The sequence below is a fragment of the Sinohyriopsis cumingii genome, unplaced genomic scaffold, assembly GCF_028554795.1.
Source record: "Sinohyriopsis cumingii isolate HCF-2022 unplaced genomic scaffold, ASM2855479v2 utg001180l, whole genome shotgun sequence".
Classification (NCBI taxonomy): Eukaryota; Metazoa; Mollusca; class Bivalvia; order Unionida; family Unionidae; genus Sinohyriopsis; species Sinohyriopsis cumingii.
Genome location: NW_028315969.1, coordinates 333,500 through 355,429, shown reverse-complemented (window position 1 = coordinate 355,429; position 21,930 = coordinate 333,500). Strand labels below are relative to the sequence as shown.

Sequence of the window (21,930 nt, the reverse complement as noted above, 5' to 3'; positions counted from 1 at the left end):
ATGCAAACTACTTCACCTTACATACGTCACTCTCTCTAAAGTACATATTAATTGGTGAGCGCCCCGTAAGGTTATTCATTACCCCAAGTTAAAGCTATCCTCAAAGTTTGGAAACTGCAGATAGTGAACAACTGAGATTTCTGTGTGGAAACCAAACAGGTTATTAAACAGTTGGACATCATACTATACTCTGCCTTATGGGAGACATATAAAAAAATAACAACAAATTCATGTATTATGGCATATTAAAATGTATTCCTTGTGTAAATTTCATTTTGAAAATGTTATATACATATATTACATGATGAGGAATTTACTGTACAAACTAACATACACAAATGAACACATCTGCATTAACTTCCCATGATAAATATTTTAACTGAATACACAGGCTGTGAAGCATGAGTGAGACACCTTCATATATATTTTGTGTATAGAGTTCTTAACACAATATACAGTAATCCTTATATCACTCAGATAGTTGTTTCATCATATATATATATATATATATATATATATATATATATATATATATATATATAGAGCATGATTTTGAGCAATGCTACTTAGTCTTTATAGGGGCAAGATGTAATAAAACGTTAACATCAAAGCTTTTTTTTAGCCAAAGGAATACAATTTTCACCGAAGCAGTTATCAAAGAGTAAATCTGTGTCAGCTTTATTTAACAACGCTAGAAAAACAAACAAATTTGTTTAAAATGGTTTCCAGGAAATCAATGTACCATTATATGATACAAGTTTACTTCTCTGCAGGTGTCCCTTCCAGCTATGCAACTTAAAGAATGGAGAATAAAAGTAAATACTGCACATTGCCCCTGAGAATGACATACATGCAACAAAAAGTATAAATGTTATTTGCCACTTTGTTACAAGGAATCATCATCTGGTAGTGTCAATGTGAGGAAAAAAGATATTTAATTAGGACGTACTTGTACTACATGGCAAGTTCGTCTTAGGAACACTAAATGGGCTATACTTGTTATCATGGAAATTTTCAGACATAAAAATAATGCTGTAACATAAATGTTTATTCTGGATAGTAAACCATATACACAACTTTAACATTAATTCCATTGAAAAAGAATTAAATACATTTGTTCCTGAATTGTTTGTATTATGATGCAATGCAATGCAACAATTCCGAGAATGTCCCTATTACAAGGAATGCCAAAAAATATAATTTGTGTTTATCTGGTAAATATTGACATAATATTCATTGCAAGTCATCTCCCACTCACAAAAAAGGTGGGACACATTTAGCTACAGATAAAACTGATACAACAAATCGGACCAAACATGACTGAAGGTGTATTTTCTTGCATGCAAGCATTCTGCGAAATAAATTCTGTAAAAAGCTATAATTAGTTGTACTATGCCGAAGTTTCAAATTTTTTTTGGGTTGTGGGGGGGGTCAAAGTGCTACTCTATTTTAAATTAATTCCATTAGCAGTGGTGTACTGATTAATTCAACACATGAATAATTATAATAAGCTGAAAGAGTATGTCAATGTTTATACTGGTCATGAAGAAGGTTTCTAGTATTTAGCATCATGCAACTGAAAAGACTATTACTATAAAATTTGTACAAATCACATTTCCTAAAAAAATTTTGAGACAGGTAGACGAACAAAAAAGGGACATTTTGTGATTAAGTATCCTCCGATTCTTTGTCATAGGGTACTGATGAGATAGAAAAGACTGAACGAATCAAGCACTATTATACTGCTGAAAGTGTCGAGCTATGTTATGCAACTACACAGTTACAACTGCCATATAGTGACACTTGCATTGCACCAGCTGTGAAACCTGTTTAAAATAAAGTTTGTTAAAATGAACAACAAAATAACATATTGGAACCTTGTTCCATTGTATGGTATCTGTGACCATTGTAAAACAATGAATATAAACAAAAATGCAAGGACATGTATGCTGAGCCCACAACTCGAGCACTGCTATAAAACAAGCATGTCACAGAATGAACCCTCCCCAGCTTCATAATAATTTATCATATGAGCAAAATCCATCAGTAGGTTTAGGAATTACAAGCAAATGAAAACATTTTTTTTAAATACCAAAACCGTCATTAAACTTTGTTACCTGGACCTCAATAGTGAATGAGCATGTCACAGAAATATTGGTGTCATCTTCACAATGATTCATCACAATTTTTAACAAAATCTATTACAGGATTTAGGAAATATTAGTTAATAAAAATATCTGAACCAAAACCTTAAGGCAAATCTTCTATGACTGCTGTCCTGTCCCAAGGTTAATGAGGCAAGTCAGTATATGAAATGAATTGTTCTAGTCATAATGAGTCATCTCAAGTATGAATGCTCTCCATTAATCTGTTAGGAAAGATAAACAAATAATGAAACTGTAACCAAATACATAATACAAAGTTTTCTATGACTAATGACATTGACATCAGGGTCAAATTTCAAATAAGCCTGTGACAAACTGAATTGTTTTTAGCTTCATAATTACTGACTCTAAGTATGAACAAAATCCAAAGATTAAGGAAATAACAGTAATCCAAAACTTTAAAGAAAAACTTAATCACAAATTTTCTATATCTCAGCTTGATTCAAGTGCAAGCAAGCATGATGCTTAACCTCAAATTCACCAAACCACACGTTCTCAAAGTAAAACTCAAATTCACCAAATCTTACAAGTTCTAACAGCAAAAACCAAATTCACCAACCTGATGAGTCAAAGCAAAATGATATAAGATCAGGTCACAATTTTTCCAAAATGTGTCATACTCAAATCCAGAATTAACAAGTCATGCCAAGCAGGATGAGAATCTATCGAGAGGTTCACAAAATAAATGAAAATTAAAAACTTGATGCGAACTTTAAAGAACTGATTGATAAATATGATAGCCGAATTGTCTTGCTTTCCCCCTAATGTGGGCTCAACAATAAAATACTTTAAGTACTTATAACCAATAAACAATTAATACTCTAAATGGTTGGGATAAAATATAAAGTGATTTTAACAGTATGAAAGTGTGACCCTCCTATATAAAACTGGGTAAAAATAACGAGTTTTTAATGCTTAGGTTTTGGCTACATACAAATAAAAAAAATTGCCTGATTGTGCAGACACAAGAAATCAAGACAACCCAAATGGAAAACTTATGTAAGATTCTAATGCAAACTGGTTAATTACAAAAAAATGTAGGGGTGAATGCAGTGTAATGAAAAAACAATCTGGAGTGGGGTTTAATTACCATAATCTTTACCCCTTGGTCACAAATAAAACATAACCAGCAATAAATGAAACAACTGGAAAATTTGCAAAACAATGAAATTTATCAATACCAATATTTCATTGGGAAATGTTGTTGTTGTTGTTGTTGTGGGGTTTAACGCCATTTTTCAGCACATGATAGGCTATGTATGGCAGCCAGTATTAATGGTGGAGGAAGAACCCGGGAAAACCCCGGGAAGAACCACCGACCCACGAGAAGCTCCTGGCAAACTTTCTCACATTGCCACATTGGCTGAATCCTAGACTCGAACCCACGCAGACAGAGGTGAGATGGCAGTGATCGGAGAGCGCTTTAGACCACTCAGCCACTCAGGGCCCCCATTGGGAAATGTGAAAATTAATAACACAAACTCCCAATACTAAAAAATACTGGCATACCATCCACCTTTCTCATTCTGGAAACACATACATGAAAATACAAACTAGCTTCATATTTTCAAATCAATGATAAAAAGCCATGGCTGTTGTCAGATCTTGTTACAAAATTTATGCAAAATTAGTGATGTTATATAAAAATTTGAAATGAAAGCACAATTCACCAAGCACATCATAAGCAACTGCATTTATTTAACAGCTCAGCAAATCTCACAAGTCTTTAAGTTTAATTCAAATTCACCAAACCACACATGTTCTCAAAGTAAAACTCAAATTCACCAAATCTTACAAGTTCTAACAGCAAAAACCAAATTCACCAATCTGATGAGTCAAAGCAAAATGATATAAGATCAGGTCACAATTTTTCCAAAATGTGTCATACTCAAATCTAGAATTAAACTATTTGATTGGTCAATTCGAAGTCCAACAAACAAATACAGGATTCTATACTTAAGTTTCAAGTCTGGTCTAAAGCTCTTCTGTTGTAATCCCAATCTGAGCATCTCTCGACTTTTCCATTAAAATTTAACAAATCACATGCATCACAGTGGAGCAATTAATTTAATTTATGAGGGAAAAAAATCATGCATAATTGGAAGAAGTGCCAATAAACACTTAGTTATATTAAAACTAAAGTACTAATTTATTAAAAAACAAAGATTATAAATCTACATTTAGTTTTAAAAGTATATTTCTCAGATAAAATATATTAAAATGATTTGTTATATCACATACAATCAAGAAATTAAACATATGAAGGACACTATTTTGTTTTGCAAGAACTCAGTATGTTGTTTGGTTCTTGATTATCACCCAAAAGGGGAAATCGTCCTCTTTACAAATTTAAGACAGTTTTTTGACTTGCCAAAAAAAAAGGCCAAGATGCTCAAACTGGGGGAAATCAATGCTAGATCATTTAATTCTAAGTCTGTGATAGAAACAAGTTTCACAAAGCATCCAAAACAAACACTGAATTATACTTGATTAAAATCTGTCATTAACTCAAAATTATAACAAGATTACCTTGAAGTTAATGACGCCCTAATGGTTGGAAAGAAATTTCAGGAATTCATTATAAGACCACATCTTCCTTTTAGCTGCTAAGTGTTTAAACCATCTTTGATATTCTTCATCAATAACAAGACTTTAAAATTAGCTGCTCTTATGAATATACTGGATGTCAGGTTGGCACCATTTTCATTTGAGACCAAAAAGGCACCATAAGTATTTTTATGGATTTTCAAGATGGGTGCCATGGTGGCCTGATTTGACATCAAAATGGCACTATTTCCATATTGTATGAACTAGATATCATAAAAATAAATTGTTTTGGGAAACCATGATGTTGATATGACCTGCCATCTTGGTCAAGTAGTGATAAGAATATTTTTCAGAGTGCATTTGTGGCAGTCATATTTTACGTCGGATCAGAAACATTTTCATGTATGACCAACTACACATCATAAGAAATCTTTTGGTGAAAACTCCATGCCAGTAAGACCATTCATTAAGGAGAAATAGTGATATGATTTTCAAGATGAATGTCTGAGTGGCCCCATTAGAACCAATTAGACAGCGTAAGATATTTAAGTACAAACCCCATGTTGATACTACCATCCATTAGGAAGGAATAGTGATATTTTCCAGATGGACACTATGGTGGCCAAATTGGACATCAGATCAACACCATTTTCATCTTGGACAAACAATACCTCATAAAGTCTTCTGACAAAAATCCCACCACAATATTACTTTTTATTCTGGAGAATTAGCGAAAACACTATTTTTAACACAGCCACTCTGGTGGCCATATTGGACATAAAAAAGTTTCCATTTTCATTTCAGACCAACTAGATATAATAAGTCTTGTGATCAAAACCCTATGGCAATATTACTTTTCTTTGAGGAGTAGTGACACTTTTTTCCATATTGGACATCAGATCAGCTCCACTAGGACCAACTAGGTACACTTCATAAGAAGTCATTTAGTGAAAATCCCATGCTGATATAACCATCCAATCAGGAGTAGCCATAACAAGATTTTCAAAAACTGTCACTTGGAGGCCATAATGGCAGTCAAATCAGCATCTTTTTCATTTAGGACTAACTAGACATCACAAGAAGTCTTCTGGTGAGAGCCCTACAGCAATATGACTTTCTATGTAGGAGGAGAAACAATAAAAAGTTTTAAGAAGGCCATTGCTGCTGTCATCCTGAACATCAGATCAGCCCCCTTTTCATTTAGGACAAACCATGCATCCATAAGATATCTTAAGTGAAAACCCCATGTTGATATGACCATCCATTTTTAAACATTGCATTACAAGATGTTCAAGATGGCCACTGTAATGACCATAGTGAGTTTCTGAGCAGCACCATTGTTATTAAGAAAAAAACTAGACCAATGAGATGAATGTGTGTGTAAAGTTCCATGGCAATCCTCCAAGCAGTTTGGGAAGCATAGCAATCATAAATTTGTGCTACTGGACAGACTGATGACAGACAACAGACCATCTCATGTTATTCTGGTCTATGAACATTAGAAGCATAATAACCTTTTTGCACCTAAATCTTACATTATAACAAGTTACATACAAATGTACTTGTGCACTGAACAAGGTTAAAAAATAGGATGACAAAAAGACTGTTTAATAGATCTTGGTTTGAGTGTTTTATAAAACAGCAGGCCTGCCAGCACTAACAAGCCTCTCAGTACAGCATTTCTCCGTAAGTCAGACCACTTCTCAGTAAGGTATAACAGAGTATGTATGATGAAGAGATATTGTTGACTTGGAAAACATGCATTTAAAGAGTGCAGATGTGTATTTTGAAGCGGATGCAATGAAAGCAAACATTATATTCAACTAAAAGGTTTATAAAATATGCTGAGACTTTAATCTGGTACAGCTTTAGAAACTGCCGATCCAAACCCCATGAAGCTAAAAGCCTCCTAGCTTATCCTCCCAACTCGACATAATCTTTGGGTTTATTCTGCATTTCAAGTAGCAAACCCGCTATCATTTCTCCTGCCATAAGACATTACTCAAATCAACATGATGTCCAATAAATGCAACTGTTGCATTTCCTGCTCTTTTTCCCCCAAGAATTAGAATATTCCTTTTTATACTTATGTGCTGATTGTTCAACATTTTTAAGAGGCTTACTGTCCTTTTCATTTGCAATGTGGTTTTGTTCAATGTATGCCATTTTTATATAATGGTACATAAGCAACATTTGGGTATTCTAGGTTGTTTGTTTAAACTCTATTGTTTTAACCAATGACCCTGGGTACCCGAATGTATATGCAACAACTTGATAATGAAGGTATTTTACATGAAAAATATGGGCACTTTATAGCGTCCTGTAAAGTTAGACTGGTTCCCTGAGAAACTCCATTGAATCTAATATGAAACCCTGATCCATCTCAAAAAAGGACAAGGCCATATCCAAATATGATTGCAATGATCATATTTTTGTACTTTTTGTTAATATTCTTTAGATCTGCATCTTCTGCAAGACTTATGGACAAATCATTTGGGTTAGAAGGTCTCAAACAGAACTCAGTCAATCTCAACAGAACATCCCAAAATGAGTGCATACTCAAAAACATTTTATTCCACATTTTACCACTACATTTGTATGTGTTTACACATAATTATTAATAAAAGTATGTCTCAGAAGTTAACATATACAATATATATTTATTCATAAAGGCCATTTGTTAACTTCATAAGAACTGCATCTGTATCAAATAAATTTCTGTAAAGCTAAATTAATTTTTGCAATGACTAGAAATCACAGGTCTGTTTCAAAATATGTAAACACAAGTCTAATGTATCCAAGTAATAAAACATAAAAAAAACATATTGAGCTTGTAAGTTGAAATGGTTCATGAAAGTAATGTCAGAAACCACACAGAAAATGAATTGATAGCATACAGAAAATGAATTGATAGCATGCAACAAAAGAATTGATAGCATACAGCAAATGAATTGATAGCATACAGCAAATAGCATACTACAAATGAATTGATAGCATACTGTGAAATGAACTGATAGCATACAGCAAATGAATTGATAGCATACTGCGAAATGAATTGATAGCATACAGCAAATGAATTGATAGCATACAGCAAATAGCATACTGCAAATGAATTGATAGCATACAGCAAATGAATTGATAGCATACTGCGAAATGAATTTATAGCATACAGCAAATGAATTGATAGCATACTGCAAATAAATTGACAAGCACTCCATATGCAGAGCTGTCTATAAAGATGGAGAAAAAACAACACGAGATCAATAAATCTTTTTAGAGTTTTGAATTCATAAAGGAGGATTTGCCTTTAATGGCTATTCTTCTCTTATTTTTCAAATATATTAACTGGAGAAATCAGTTAAACTGATCCCGATGTCCCACATCTGCCACAGGAAGTATTTCAAATAAGACACTGTCTTTCATAATGTTTGGAATTTTAAAGACAGTATCAATTGTAAATGACTTTTATCCTCATTCCCCATAGTTTTGTGGTGTCTGCAGGGTCATAGATATGTGCAAAGACACGGAAAAATTAATAAAATGAAGGAAAAAAATACAAGACTGAGAAAATGATAATGAAAAATGTCAAGTGAATCTCTGCGAGTACCATAATAAATGACCATGAACTCATAGTAACAAACTCATGACAATAATGAATACATGAATCTCTGTAAATACCATTATATATGACCCTGGGCTCGTAACAACCTTGTGACAATAATCAATACATGAATCTCTGTGAATACCATGACATATGACCATGAACTCATAGTAACAAACTCATGACAATAATGAATACATGAATCTCTGTGAATACCATGACATATGACCATGAACTCATAGTAACAAACTCAAGACAATAATGAATACATGAGTCTCTGTGAATTACAATACATGACGATGGACTTGAACAATAACCTCAAGACAATGCTGAATGGATGAATGTGTGTGAATACCTTAATCTTATAACTCCTAGTAATAGAAAAGCTCGTGACAATACCAGATACATAAATCTGTGTCAATACCATAACCTTATAACAATGGACTCGCAGCAATAGAGAAACTCGTCACAATGCTGAATACATCAACTGTGATGATGTCTGACATGAGATTCCAAATTTTACTAAGCATATGCAAGTTAACGATAAAACAGGTTCAGTTAATGTAATGCCAAAATATCTTAGTCACCTCTACATAGTTCAGTCTTACAATTAACTATTCCAAAATATGTGATAAAAATTCTTCATTGGCAGTGCAATGGCATGCTTTATGATTTATAAAACCATGGCTTCAAAATTATTCTCATGTATAAAATTAGCCTGGATAACTATTCATATCTGTGAAAACTCTCTATACAGGTTGTTGTTGTTGTTGTTGTTGTTGTAGGGTTTAATGCCATTTTTCAGCACACGATAGGCCATACATGGCGGCCAGTATTAATGGCGGAGGAAGAACCCAGGAAAACCCCAGAAAGAACCAATGACCCACAAGAAGCTACCTTTATACAGGTAAAACCCATTATAATGTGATTAGTTACAACATGATGGCAGCATGGCTCCCATTTTTTTATTTAGGTAATCTCTCTTTTTAACATCCTAAATACATACGCTCAGAAAGCTGATTATTTGTATCCTTAGCGGATTTTTAATCCCAGCACTGTGTTTAATGTTGCCTTAACTTCCGAAATTTTCTAAAATATAATGTAGTGTTATGATTGTTAACGAAAAAAAAAGAAAAGCTATCAAGTTCAGACAAGTTAAAAGATTTCTGAATACAGTCAGCACTGTTTAATGTTTGGAGGAAGTAACATGTAGCTAGTTTGACATTTTCCAAGAATTTGTTAACGTGATCCTGCTTATATCGTGATGTTATTCTTTGGACCCCGAGCATCACGTTGTAAGAGGTTTTACCAGTGATTAAGGTTCATTACTTTGTAGCTTGTTCCAGACTTGAAAAACGGCCCAACTTCCAAACTGTTAAGGACACAGTATAATTAAGGTTCATTATTTTGTAACTACAGTAGTTCCATACTTGAAACATGGCTGGACTTTCAAACTGTGTTAAGGACACAGTGTGATTAAGGTTCATTACTTTGTAGCTAGTTCCAGACTTGAAACATGGTTAGAGTTGCAAACTTTGTTAAGGACACAGCATGATTAAGCTTGAAACCTGGTTGGAGTTCCAAAATGTGTAAGTATGGCAGTTTTTCTCTTATAATTAACACTGGGGGCCAATTTCATAAATTTTGTGTCAAGGTTGCAGTCTTATTGCTTATTCATGAATGATTCTGAAGCCTAGAGATGGACTTGACATAGAAGAATAATGATATTCAGATTATTCAATCTTTATCACAAAATATTCATTAGACGTCAAGTGCTGACATTTTTGACAATATTACCAACATTTGCAAAGTAACAATCTAGAAATTGGACTATTACTGTATATATTCACTTACAAGACCAATCAAATGGCAAACAACAATGACCATTATCTTCCTATGTTGTTTGTTCTACTGATTACTCCTAACAAATTACACATACCCAAATCTTCTGGTGCATTATGTGAGTGCAGATCTGGGTCTTTGCAGTTGGACTCATGAGTATATATCATAGGGAAACATCTTAGTTATTACATTTTATATTAAGTCTGAAGAATGACATTCTTGTTATCATAGTTATACATTCGTGTCCTGGTCATGATAAATGTACATTGGTATCCAAGTTATCAAACCCATATCCAAACATTCTTGTTTTTTTTCCATTTTTAAGATAATCCCAATCATCAACAGTGCCCTGGGATAACAAGCATCTTTAACAGCAGACTCAACTTGAATACTATTTTCAAACTAAGGTTCATTATCTTGTTATGTAACATTCTGTATAAAATCTCTTGGAATCTTTTCCCTGCTGTCAAAATTAGATTGTCTGATAAGTCTGGCTAGTAACACAGGAAAAACAGCCTCTCCTCTAAAAACTGATGGGGGCCTGCCCCATCAAGTAGGGAGAATGTCATTATCCCTAAGGAAGGGACAGTCAGGGAGGATTCATTCTCCACATCAATCATGGAGAAGTCATTATCCTTGTTGATCAGGGAGAGATCAGTATCACAGGCTTTAGCTGGATGTGCACTACTGAGCAATTACTGCATGCAAACTCCTCAAGTAGGTTAACAGTTCTTGATATTGCACAATTTCACACTGCTGATACCTGCTCCTCTTCTAAATCTGAAATAAAAAATACAATATGTATACATCAGAAAATCATCTCAAGACAACATTTTTCTTGCTTCTCATTTGAAATGAAACAAATTATAAAACACCAGGGAGGTAAACTGCTTTTAGTTTTCCCACTGAGGTTTCTCAGCAATCAACTGCAAATGACTCGATAAATCTTGAAGAATACACGTCTCTTTTCTCAATTATATTTAATTACATTACATAAATGAAGAACATATTGTGTTGCACAGATGAATCAGACAGGTTTCATTTGCATCAAATGATCTGACAGATATGACTTATTTCATCTAATCACAATAGAAGCATTTATTCAAAGCCTTTTAATTTTATTCCAAGCCTTTTAACAGCTAACATAAACCATTTGACAATTAAATCGAATAAAATTTACACAAAGATCTCCATGTAATTGAATAGGCAACTTTTACTGGTATAATATCCATATACAACTGATTTCCAGTTGAATTTAACAATCTCTCAATCTTTCATCTAGATATGGTTGTCAAAATTGAAGTTTAGCTCATACTCAGACTTGATAAATACATGTAGTTACTTTATTTCAAACTTGTAAGCCGGAGTTGAGCTTAACTTTGACATATGTACATTTCAGCAGGTGTTAAACTGCCTTTAGAGCCATATTATACTGGTACAATGTAACCAAATTTCACTTTCGCATCAATTGAGTTTGGGAACCTCAAAATTTTCAGAAAGACAATGGCAAGAAAAAGGTCAAGAAAAAATATTGAAAATTATAATTTGCCATGAAAACTCTGTCATAATGCACATCCAAAACAGGTTGTACAGGTTCGTTTCTAAGATCAAACCACTCCACCCTTATGTAGAGAAAAACATGTGGACTTATTTTTTAAGATGTGTGAAATAGCATATTATGGGAGAATCAGATCATTCAGAAATATTTGTATACTGCTATGGGACCTATAATTGAATTCATGGATTTATCATATAAATGCATTTAAAATGTCAAGCATTGTGGATTTTAGTGGATTTATTTAGAAAAAAAATTGAAGTTGTTAATTTTTATGACATACTCCACTCAATAATACAAGTATATTTTGCACAGTTGTTAATTTTCCTATGTTCCTATCTAAATAATGATCCAGCTCAGCTTATTTATTTTTTTCAAAATGCAACTCTGACTAGCTGAAGACAAGTCACTCCTTCAGACGGATCTGACTTACAAAATACACTCCCTAACTTGTAAACTTCGACCACTGAAAACTTCATTTTTTCATGCCATTCATGCCAGCGTGTACCTACAACAAAGCAGTTTGTACACATTTAATAAAATTTCTCTTTGATTGATTACCCAGGTAACAAATCATTACGATCGAAGGTTACCAGGTAGATACTGATTAATATTTTCAAGCTCTACCCATATGACTGAAATGGTTCTGTTCAGTATCCATTTACATCTACACTACATGCAGTCTACATAACAAAACAATGTACATGTACATCTGAGAGATATGCAGATGATCTCTACATTTCTAGCCACACTTTAAGAAATAAATATGGATTGTGTCAGAATTTAAACATGATGATTATTCCAAACGGCAAAATCCTAACAGTGCTTACTGAAATAAGATGAAATGGTGGGTAGGCAGGGGGGTAGGGAGAGAGAGAGAGTATGTGGGATTTCCTACAATCGCTTCTAAAAGAACAAAGTCAAATAACAATACACTTTTTTGAAGCTCTGACAAAGAGAGAGATCATTTAAGATCATTTAAATTTGTCAAAAAATCTTGATTTCTGACTTCTTAACCCACTTATATTGGTTGTCTCAAAATCTGGCCCATACGTATGATAAAAAAAACTTAATACTAAGACGATCTATTCAAGTGAAGAACAAGTTAAATCAAGTGGAAGATGGACAAAGGGGTATCCAGCTAAAATAAAGCCAAGCCAAAGAAGCATTAAAAAATGTAGTTGACAGTTTTATATCTTGAATATGCCTACAAAAACAACTGTAGACAATAATGTTGCATCATTACGCAGCTTTCAAAAGTAAATGTATTTTCAGTTCTGACATATACTTACATATGAATACGTTAATATTTCTATTTACTTCAATGTGCATATGTCAATATTTCTAGCACTTCTAATGAAAAATTCAAGGAATCAACATCTTATCAAATCATGAGTCTGAGACTGTTAAAAACTGAAGAGATAGTATCGATAAATTGATGAAATGCCAAATCATAGATAACTGTGTATAATTATAACTATGGCTACTAATTAGCATAACATTTTCTGTAATATCAAAGATTAACTTTTCAAAATTGTATGACTTTAATAGTAATATTGGTTTCATAGCAAAACTTCCATAAATATTGGACAAAAAAAGTAAAATATTAAGTTTATATTTGTACATTAAAATTTTGGTCAACATGACAGACTATCAGGTAGATTGGCCACAATATTGTCAGACCTGTTTAGCACCACATACATAATAAATGTAAGTAAGCAGTAGTCCACTGGAATGTTAAATAAATGATGCTTGAAAGAAAACTGCTGTTAGTTGTGGGAGATTCATCAACTGTTTTACAAGGCCAACATTTCAAGGGATTTATATCTTTCCAGCTTGTACAAGCATCAGGAAATCTAATAATCCTGCTAACGGCTTCAGTCTGAATTGTTATTTTGTGGCACAAACACACTACAAAGGATACATCATGCTGAAGCAAAGAGTACAGTGCTATGCCTCAAGACATATCATGGCAGACAATCAGAAGGCTCATCCAGTGGTGGGAATTGAACACACAGCCTTCTGGTCCAGAATCAAACTCATTAACTACTGAGCCACCACTGCTTCAATACTATGGATATATGCATACTTAAGTTTCATTGCTATAAATTGCAAGTATCTGAAAATAAATACAAAACTCTATACTGGCATCACCACTGCCATCAATACTGATAACCTTGCCATTGCAACTGTCAATGTCACCACTGATACTGACAACACTGCCACTGATACTGACAACATTACCAGGAGAAAAGTTAAACCTATGTCTTACTCATATTTTCAAAGTAATAAAAGTAATGACAAGAGTACACATAATTTTAAAATGCAATTCATGCAATATACAAAAATCTCACTCATTTTCAAAACTATGCACTCTTCATCCATTACAAAACAATCCTTTTCAAATGTAAATGGGAATGAAATAATATCCATGCAGATAATGCAACAACTTTCAGAATTATATAAAGAACATACAACATGTGCAAATTTAGTACTGTCATTAACATAAATATCAAGACATAAAACAATAATTCCTTTTCTCTGTCTCCTTAATTTATGCTTAATTATCTCTTTTTTCTCTCACCTGAATATCTTGTCCAAAACGTTAATATTTCTATTGTTACAACTGTGTATTGATGCATCAGGCAAGTTCAATGCTGGTTGGAAGTGGACTAGGTAAACTAGGTTGTATCGTATCCTTGCTTGCCAAAAAAGATCACTTACAGGGAAATGCTTCTGTGTTTTCTTTAATCCTAACAGCAATTCTTGCAATCTTCCTCTTTGTATTCATCTACATGTACAGCTGTTTGCGATCACAGTATGCAAATATCACCATGAAATGATACAACTACTTTCATCTCTGAACTCTGGGCAAGTTCACAAACCACAGCAGATATCATGTTGCTTAATCTATTTAAATGGACATGAAATATAACTAAAATAATGTATAGTGAGCCTAAATCAATGTAATAGATGATCCCTAACCATGACTGTGACCCAGATTATAACTGCCAACTGAAGCAACTTAAAAAATCAAAATACTTTTATAACGGAAAGATTGTCACAAAATATATCACTAAAATGATGAATGTCAATTCACATCTCCCCTCTGAAATTGAAAGATAATACAAAAAATGTCTGAAAAATCTGAACACTACAACTCCATATATAGTGAAGATACCCACATATGAAAAAAGCCAAATTACTTTGATTGGTTTAAGAATTTAATAAAAGAATAGCTATTTTTCCTGCACTTTTTGGTCTTATGACCAAACCAACTACATCCAAAATGAGGTTATTGAGGTGAAATCTGCCACCGAATGAAACTGAGCTGTCAAAAACTTGAAAACATGAATGTCAGAGATGTTGACCATGTTGTTCTGGGAACTGCATGTCATGAATTGTAGAGCACACCAGTTGTTTTTACTGCTGCCCACTGACACCAACTTTATTTAATCCATGAGATAATTAGGGTAATCCAAGGGCTTTCACAATAGGACTGCTATCTAATCAATCATGTTTTTGTGTAAAGGTTAAAATGTCCTTAGTTTACCTTCCAACCTGAACTTTTTGTTTTTCAAAGCTTTAAAAAAAAAGAAATTGATGAGCATCAATTTTGTGAACTACTGATAAAATTACACATTTTGAAAATAAAATTTCTGGAAAATTTAAGAGTGTTTATTTATGTTAATGACAGTAATAAATATTCTTATAACAAGATGCATCATGGTGATTTAACAAGACAACATACCATCTGCAGCATCATCATAATCTGGGTCATAAGAGTAGCTGGAGGCTAGCCCAGCATGCATTTGGGTTTGCCCATTCTCCCATCGCTGCCGCTGCCGAGTAAACTGTGCCATTTGTTTAGTGGCAACATGATAATCTGGCAATGGTGGCCGCCGCTGAGTGGTGTAAGTTTGATGGATGAATTTACTATTGGCTGTTAAGAAAGGGAAAACAAGCTATCTAAATGCAGGGATGAACAAGAATGTATCATTCAAATTGACAAGAATGTATGATTCAAACTGACAAGAATGCATTATTAAAACTGACAAGAATGCATTATTAAAACTGACAAAAATGCATCATTCTAAAACATGTGGCTGGCATTTATCATAAAACATGCAAATATTTTAACCTCAAAGCAAAATCATGAGGAATCAAATTTGAGATCATCAAAGGAAATCATTTTCTAAAATGCACATGTACAAAATGCGTGTGCATACAATTGCCCTCCTGATGCTCCAAAAATTAGATTTCATAAATGTCATTTCCCTGGCCATCTTGGTGACACTGCAATATTGACTTTTAAACTTTTAACTTTTGGATCATTTTTACAAGTAAATGTCCCCAGTTGACATCATTATGGATATCTCTAAGAAAGGAAGAGAAATAATAGGCAAATGTATGGGTTTAGCTTATCTCACAAGTTTCATTAAAATTTTAAATCTAAAAATGTGCAACAAGGACCTCATCATTAATGTATTCAGCCATCATTTTCAAGCACTTGGAATCTCTAACAAATCTGAAACAGTAACCTAAGACCAGATCTGTCTACATCTATTGTCCTTTTTCTTCACCGAGTGATAAATTTCATATTTAAGTGCAACTAGACAAAAAGTTTTAAATCAGATTGAAAATCAGTAACAGCATAACAAGATGCAAATAAAATTGTCATATTTGTACTAAAAGTTCAGAATTGGTGAATGAAGATTGTTAACTGGTCACTGGGAACCTTCATAATCATACTGCAGCTACTAGAAAATCTTATCACAGAGATACAGCTATAAAAACACAGTTTTATGTTGTTGTTTTTTTAAATTGTCTTAATTAACACCTTAACTATCTGTCATTAATCTCCATTTCAACTGATTTCTGCTCTCAATGCCCAAGGCAACCAAATAAATAAGGCTTGGTGACCTAAACTTTGAAATGGCTGCTAAAATTTCGAAGCAAGTTGCCTTTAGTCACTAAATTTTGGCAATTCTGCCTTGGTTTGGTAAGTAAATTACATCAAACATTCATCTAACATTTGCAATCAGGAGAGCATATTATGCATGGTTCACAAAAACAAATGATGTGCTGATATTATGTTTAGGTTAATTTTCAAATAATTTCAATTTGTACACTTTGACTATTTGCTAATGAATGTGGTATTAATTTGCACAAAGGAAATTATGCTGTTATGCCCATATCAAAATGTTGCAATTATAATCCTTCCATGCATACATATATAAATACATGCAATAACTAGTGTTAAACTGCTAACTAAGGAAAATCAATTCTATTTTTGATGCTAGGATAAAAGTTTTGATATTACACTCTACATAATATTATTAAAGTCTGAAGTTAATATTCACAGTGATAAAAGTTTCCATATTAGATCAACAGCTTTTAATCAATTTAAAACTTTATGTGATCACTGAATGATGTATTTTCACAAAGTGTGCTCCTAAAGCATGTATATAATATGGTGCTAATAATTCATTCAGTACAGATAATCATTCCAGTAATAATGAAAATACAGGATAATTACATAACAGATTATGTGTTTTCATATAAACTATTAACTTATCTGGCATAAAGTACTTAAAACAATGCAATAAAGAAACAAAGATATCTGCATTAGTTAAGTTGTAGAGAAATTACATTCTAGAAATTATCTGACACCCTGTTTAAGTAGACAGCTACAAATGTCAAATGAATATTGTACAGAAATATTATAAATTAATTTTGTGTTAATTATTCTTAGTATCAGATTGACAGTTCTTACAGAATATATATTATTGTCTGTTAACAAGTTATATCTGGAAAAATGATGGTGTTACTGAACAAATATGCAATCTTCCTGTGAATATTTAAGTAATAAAAGTAAAAAATTGTTCATCTGGTGAAATCTTGATACAAATTTAATGTGGATGTGATTACACACTTGATTATGATTGTGATAAATAAGATTATTCTCCCAAAAAATTGCAAATAAATATCAAAGTATTGAGAATACTAATGGCTTGGAGGACTACAATGGTACTTTTTTCACACAAGACCAGAATAATGAATGCGTAAGATATGGTTATTCATAGTATTTTATATTATTTTAAATATACTTCTCTAAATAATCTTTATAATATTATTCTAAATATCCTTTTCTTTGTATGCCACTATTGAATTTATATTAAAATTTCAATCCTTATTTGAATAGTTTTACTTTGATTTCCTTTTAAACATTTTTCACTACTGCTTCAAGTGTTTCCATCAGTGGAACAATATCTCCAGGAGATAACTACTATAAGATGACAGACTGGTCTAGTCATGTGCCAAAATTTTAGTTAACTCCCTTGACATACAAATTGATCAAAAACGCCTCCATGATATTACTGAATTTAGGAAGACCATAGAGTTTGATACTATTGTTAGCAATATAAACTATATTTAGTATACATGAATGGGACTGACTTAGTGGGATTGAAATTCTCCTCCCACCAACCTCCAAGCCAAACATTAGCTTCAAAATACAACAAGTCAAACATGATTCAATTGAATACTCTGCACTACTTGATGTATTTGCTTAGTCCTGGCATAATGATTTCTGCTTTCTTTTCTCAAACTGTACAAAAATTGAAAACCTGAACAAAATATTAAGTACTTATGACTTAAAAGTTTTGAAGCTGTACTGTATCACATTTCCTTTATCATTTTCTTAAGAATAATGAATTGATACATGTACTAAAAGTAGACGAGAGAAGTGGCAAGTTCTTGGGAGAAATTCAAAGTGCTAATTGTGAACATTATACAGTATGCCTATGGAGCATGATGACAGTATTATAACCTTGGTGATAGATAACCTGAAAGATGATACAAATGAGATCAGGATGCTGAGAAATACTGACATGTTTTCCTCCACTAGCCATTTGCACTTGTATGTATATAATTTTATTTATCACATAGTCATTACGCTTTACCTATAGTGTGTGCAGTTTAATATTTTGGATATTATAACATGTTAACATATCACTTTATGTGATTCTGATTGGTCCAAATAAGCTCATGAAATTGTTGTGGAGTATTCTCTTTACTCATTGGCTGTGATCGTGGGGAAATATGTATCCTCACTAGCTTTACAGAAATTATGTAACTACCATTTTATATATCTGTATTAGGGTCAAATATAAACAATTATGAAGATCTCGTGTGGCGGTTTAGCTAAGCATCCAAGTATAATGTGCTTATAGTGTTCATAATGGAATGATGACAGATAATTATGTCAAAATATTGCAAACTTTCAAACCAATAATCTTTATACAGAGTTTTTCATCAATCATGCATTAACTGACATTGAATGCATCAGTAGCTATCTGAACAAAAATCTGGCTTAACAGTTTCATCATTAAAAAGTCAATTCTTTTATTTATAGTATGTTAGAATTAGCAGAATTTGGCTACACATTCTCTTTCTCTATTCTCATTTCAATTATCAGCAGGTAAATACCTCACTACTATCCTTTAAACCCTTTTATCTGTTTTCAAAATGTCAACCTAGTGATCTGAACTGATGTAAAATGGGTGACAAAAAGTGAGATGTTGCAGAATGAAAAATGAATGAAGAATGAGATGAGTATTAGTAAGCCAGCCTAGAAGCTTGGTTTCAGGGAAAACACTTGCCCAGCACAAGTCTATGCAAACTATACCACCAATAAAGACCACTCAATATCAGTATTGTGCCCATCCTAGAAGTTAATCTATGCAAGGTGATAAATTGGTACAGTCAATGAATCCAGTAAAGTCAGTCATTTCTACTTATAACATTATTTTTCAGAATGGTCAGTGTTCAATATTGTAAACAATACCTCACTTAACTGGAATATGTTTCAATTGTGGTCACATTACATATAAAGAAGTTATCTTTTTCATAAAAGCATGTTCTAGTAAAGCATGTAACAAGAAAACTTTCAGAATCTCAGGTAAATAACATTTTTGTTCTGTCTTCAAATTTAAAATAAATGAGGAATATAAATGTTAAACTGACTTGTTTCCTGTACATGAAATACAAATAAAGTAGTAGAGAAGTGTAAAGCAATTTTAAATAATGTTAAGTAAGGAATTAAAATTTCAAATTTAAAATCTGCAATCTGCCTCAACTGTACCACCTTCTAAATCTATTGGGCCAACAATATCTTTAGAGAGACCTTTAAAGGTGGGCATGCTACAACTATACAAAAACCTGAAATATGAGTAAAACTAGTCTACAATTCCGGTTAAGTACTGGAATAGTATACATTTTCATCATAATGTTTACCTTATCAAAATATTTGAGGCAATGTTCATGTGTTCAATTTTCCACAGTGTCCTGCATGAATTAAAAGTCTTAAATATCAATGTAATTTCTGTTCTTAAAATATGGTAATATCCAAAATTACATATGTGTATTTCCAGACATACTGGATTGGGTTTTTTAAAAAGTTCTTACTAAAAGAGTTGTTGATAGAATCTTTTAGCAGGGTAATTATGTCAGCCAACATTCCATAAGGTTCTGACAGAACACATGAACAGTCCAAAAATATGATCTTTAGTTTTCACTAGTTCCACTCAATGAAACAATATCTACAAACAAGCATTTATGTCATGCACAACACAGAACACTTGTTTCTGAACAACTGCATTGCTCACCTGGCGAATTTTGCACGACGACATGATAGGGTGGAAGAGGGGGACGTACTGGTGGCGATGGTAATGGAGGGGCATTTTGATAAGCATTAGACATCGCTGAAAGACAAGTCAAGAGTTCAACTCAGTAAAATGACAGGCAAACAGGCAGAAAGACAAACAGACAGGGTACTTAATAGCAAAGGTGGGTTCTACACTTTGTCAAAGACATTCATATCATTATGAACATGTAGCAAACTCCAACACTGATGAATGAAAATTAATAATTCACACTAAGATAAGCACCTCTGAGAGGAAGAGGGAAGACAAGTACACTCAAACCTGCTACAGTGACCACCTGCATCCAAGTACCACTTGTTTCAGGGCTTCCTTTCATACATAAATCAAATTTACCTGTATGTTAGGACCACCTGCTTATAATGATTATTTCTAGATATCCACTCCATGGTTCTTGTACAAAACTTTGCATTTTGAATAAGAACCTGAAGATGTAATACATCTGATCAGACAATAGTTTAGATTTTCACTTTTTCTTTGACATCAATCACTATTTCAATTTTGTACAAAATCTAAAAATGATTCACTTCATTTAAACACACATGGCCCCTCTTTCATAAAATCTGCTAAACTATACATTTTACTATAAAAAAATTCTGATTACTCAAAAGGCCACTCTGCATATTTTGAGTACCGGTAAGTTTTCCATGACTGGAGTGACATTTCTTACTCAAACTGCTGAGTGAAGAGGAGCCAGGTATCCAGAATGGATGGACCTGGTACCCTGGATGGACAGATTTTGTATGCTGAATAGTTGGGCCTGGTGCCATGGAGGGGGGGGGGATGAAACTCTGGACAGAGGAACCTGTTACCCTGGATTGATGGGCCTAGTGTCCCGGACAGAGGGACCTGGTACCCTGGGTTGATGGTCCTAGTGGACCTGGTACCCTAGACCTGTAATTTTAACTATGAGCGCCAAGTACCTGGGTTATTTCCAATCCTAGCAAAACTGATTTAAGGGATCAATATCTAACTTCAAAAGCTCCTTTCTTTAATGGAACAACAGTGATGCAATAGTATTATTATAGAAAATTTAAAATTCCTGACAAAAGTGTTTTATAACTTTTAAGTTCCTCATTAAATTTTGGAACAGAGAAGACTGAAGAAAAACATATTCTGTTCAAACTCTTTTAATACATTCACAACTTCACATACTCATGACAGATTTATACACCTGTTGTGCAACTGAAATTCATAACTGATTTATAAAACATCCAGAAAGCAATTATTGTACCATCTGATAGCACAGGCAAGGATACTGGTTTTGAAATGCAATTGCAAGGAAGCAAGGAAATAACAATAATGGAGGTTCTACAGAACTGTTTTTTCTCATTTGTAAATATGATTGGCACTCTCTGCACATGTGAGACAACCATATGGGATAAATCTTTTCCAAATGAGTGCTCTCTGTGACAGTACGGATAAAATTCTTAGGAAGTTATGAATGTCTGCAAAATGTCAAGCTTTTTTTTAAAAACTAAAATAAAATATTTTTCA

At 33.1% G+C, this 21,930-nt stretch overlaps 1 protein-coding gene across 13 annotated transcripts in view; it reads right to left on the bottom strand.

Moving 5' to 3' along the window:
• Positions 1–235: 235 nt before the first annotated feature.
• The window catches only part of LOC149772737 (rap guanine nucleotide exchange factor 6-like), a 314,757-nt gene continuing 293,062 nt past the window's right edge, over positions 236–21,930 (bottom strand). For 10 of the 13 annotated variants that reach the window (XM_089947349.1, XM_089947359.1, XM_089947352.1 and 7 more), the window contains 3 exons: positions 20,380–20,475; positions 15,462–15,653; positions 236–10,935 (listed from right to left, as the gene is read on the bottom strand). In XM_089947349.1, coding sequence (XP_089803475.1) covers positions 10,904–10,935; positions 15,462–15,653; positions 20,380–20,475 — 320 coding nt within the window. In that variant the 3' untranslated portion in view covers positions 236–10,903. The remainder of the gene's footprint in view (positions 10,936–15,461; positions 15,654–20,379; positions 20,476–21,930) is intronic. The other 3 variants (XM_089947357.1, XM_089947356.1, XM_089947360.1) reach the window with 3 other exon arrangements.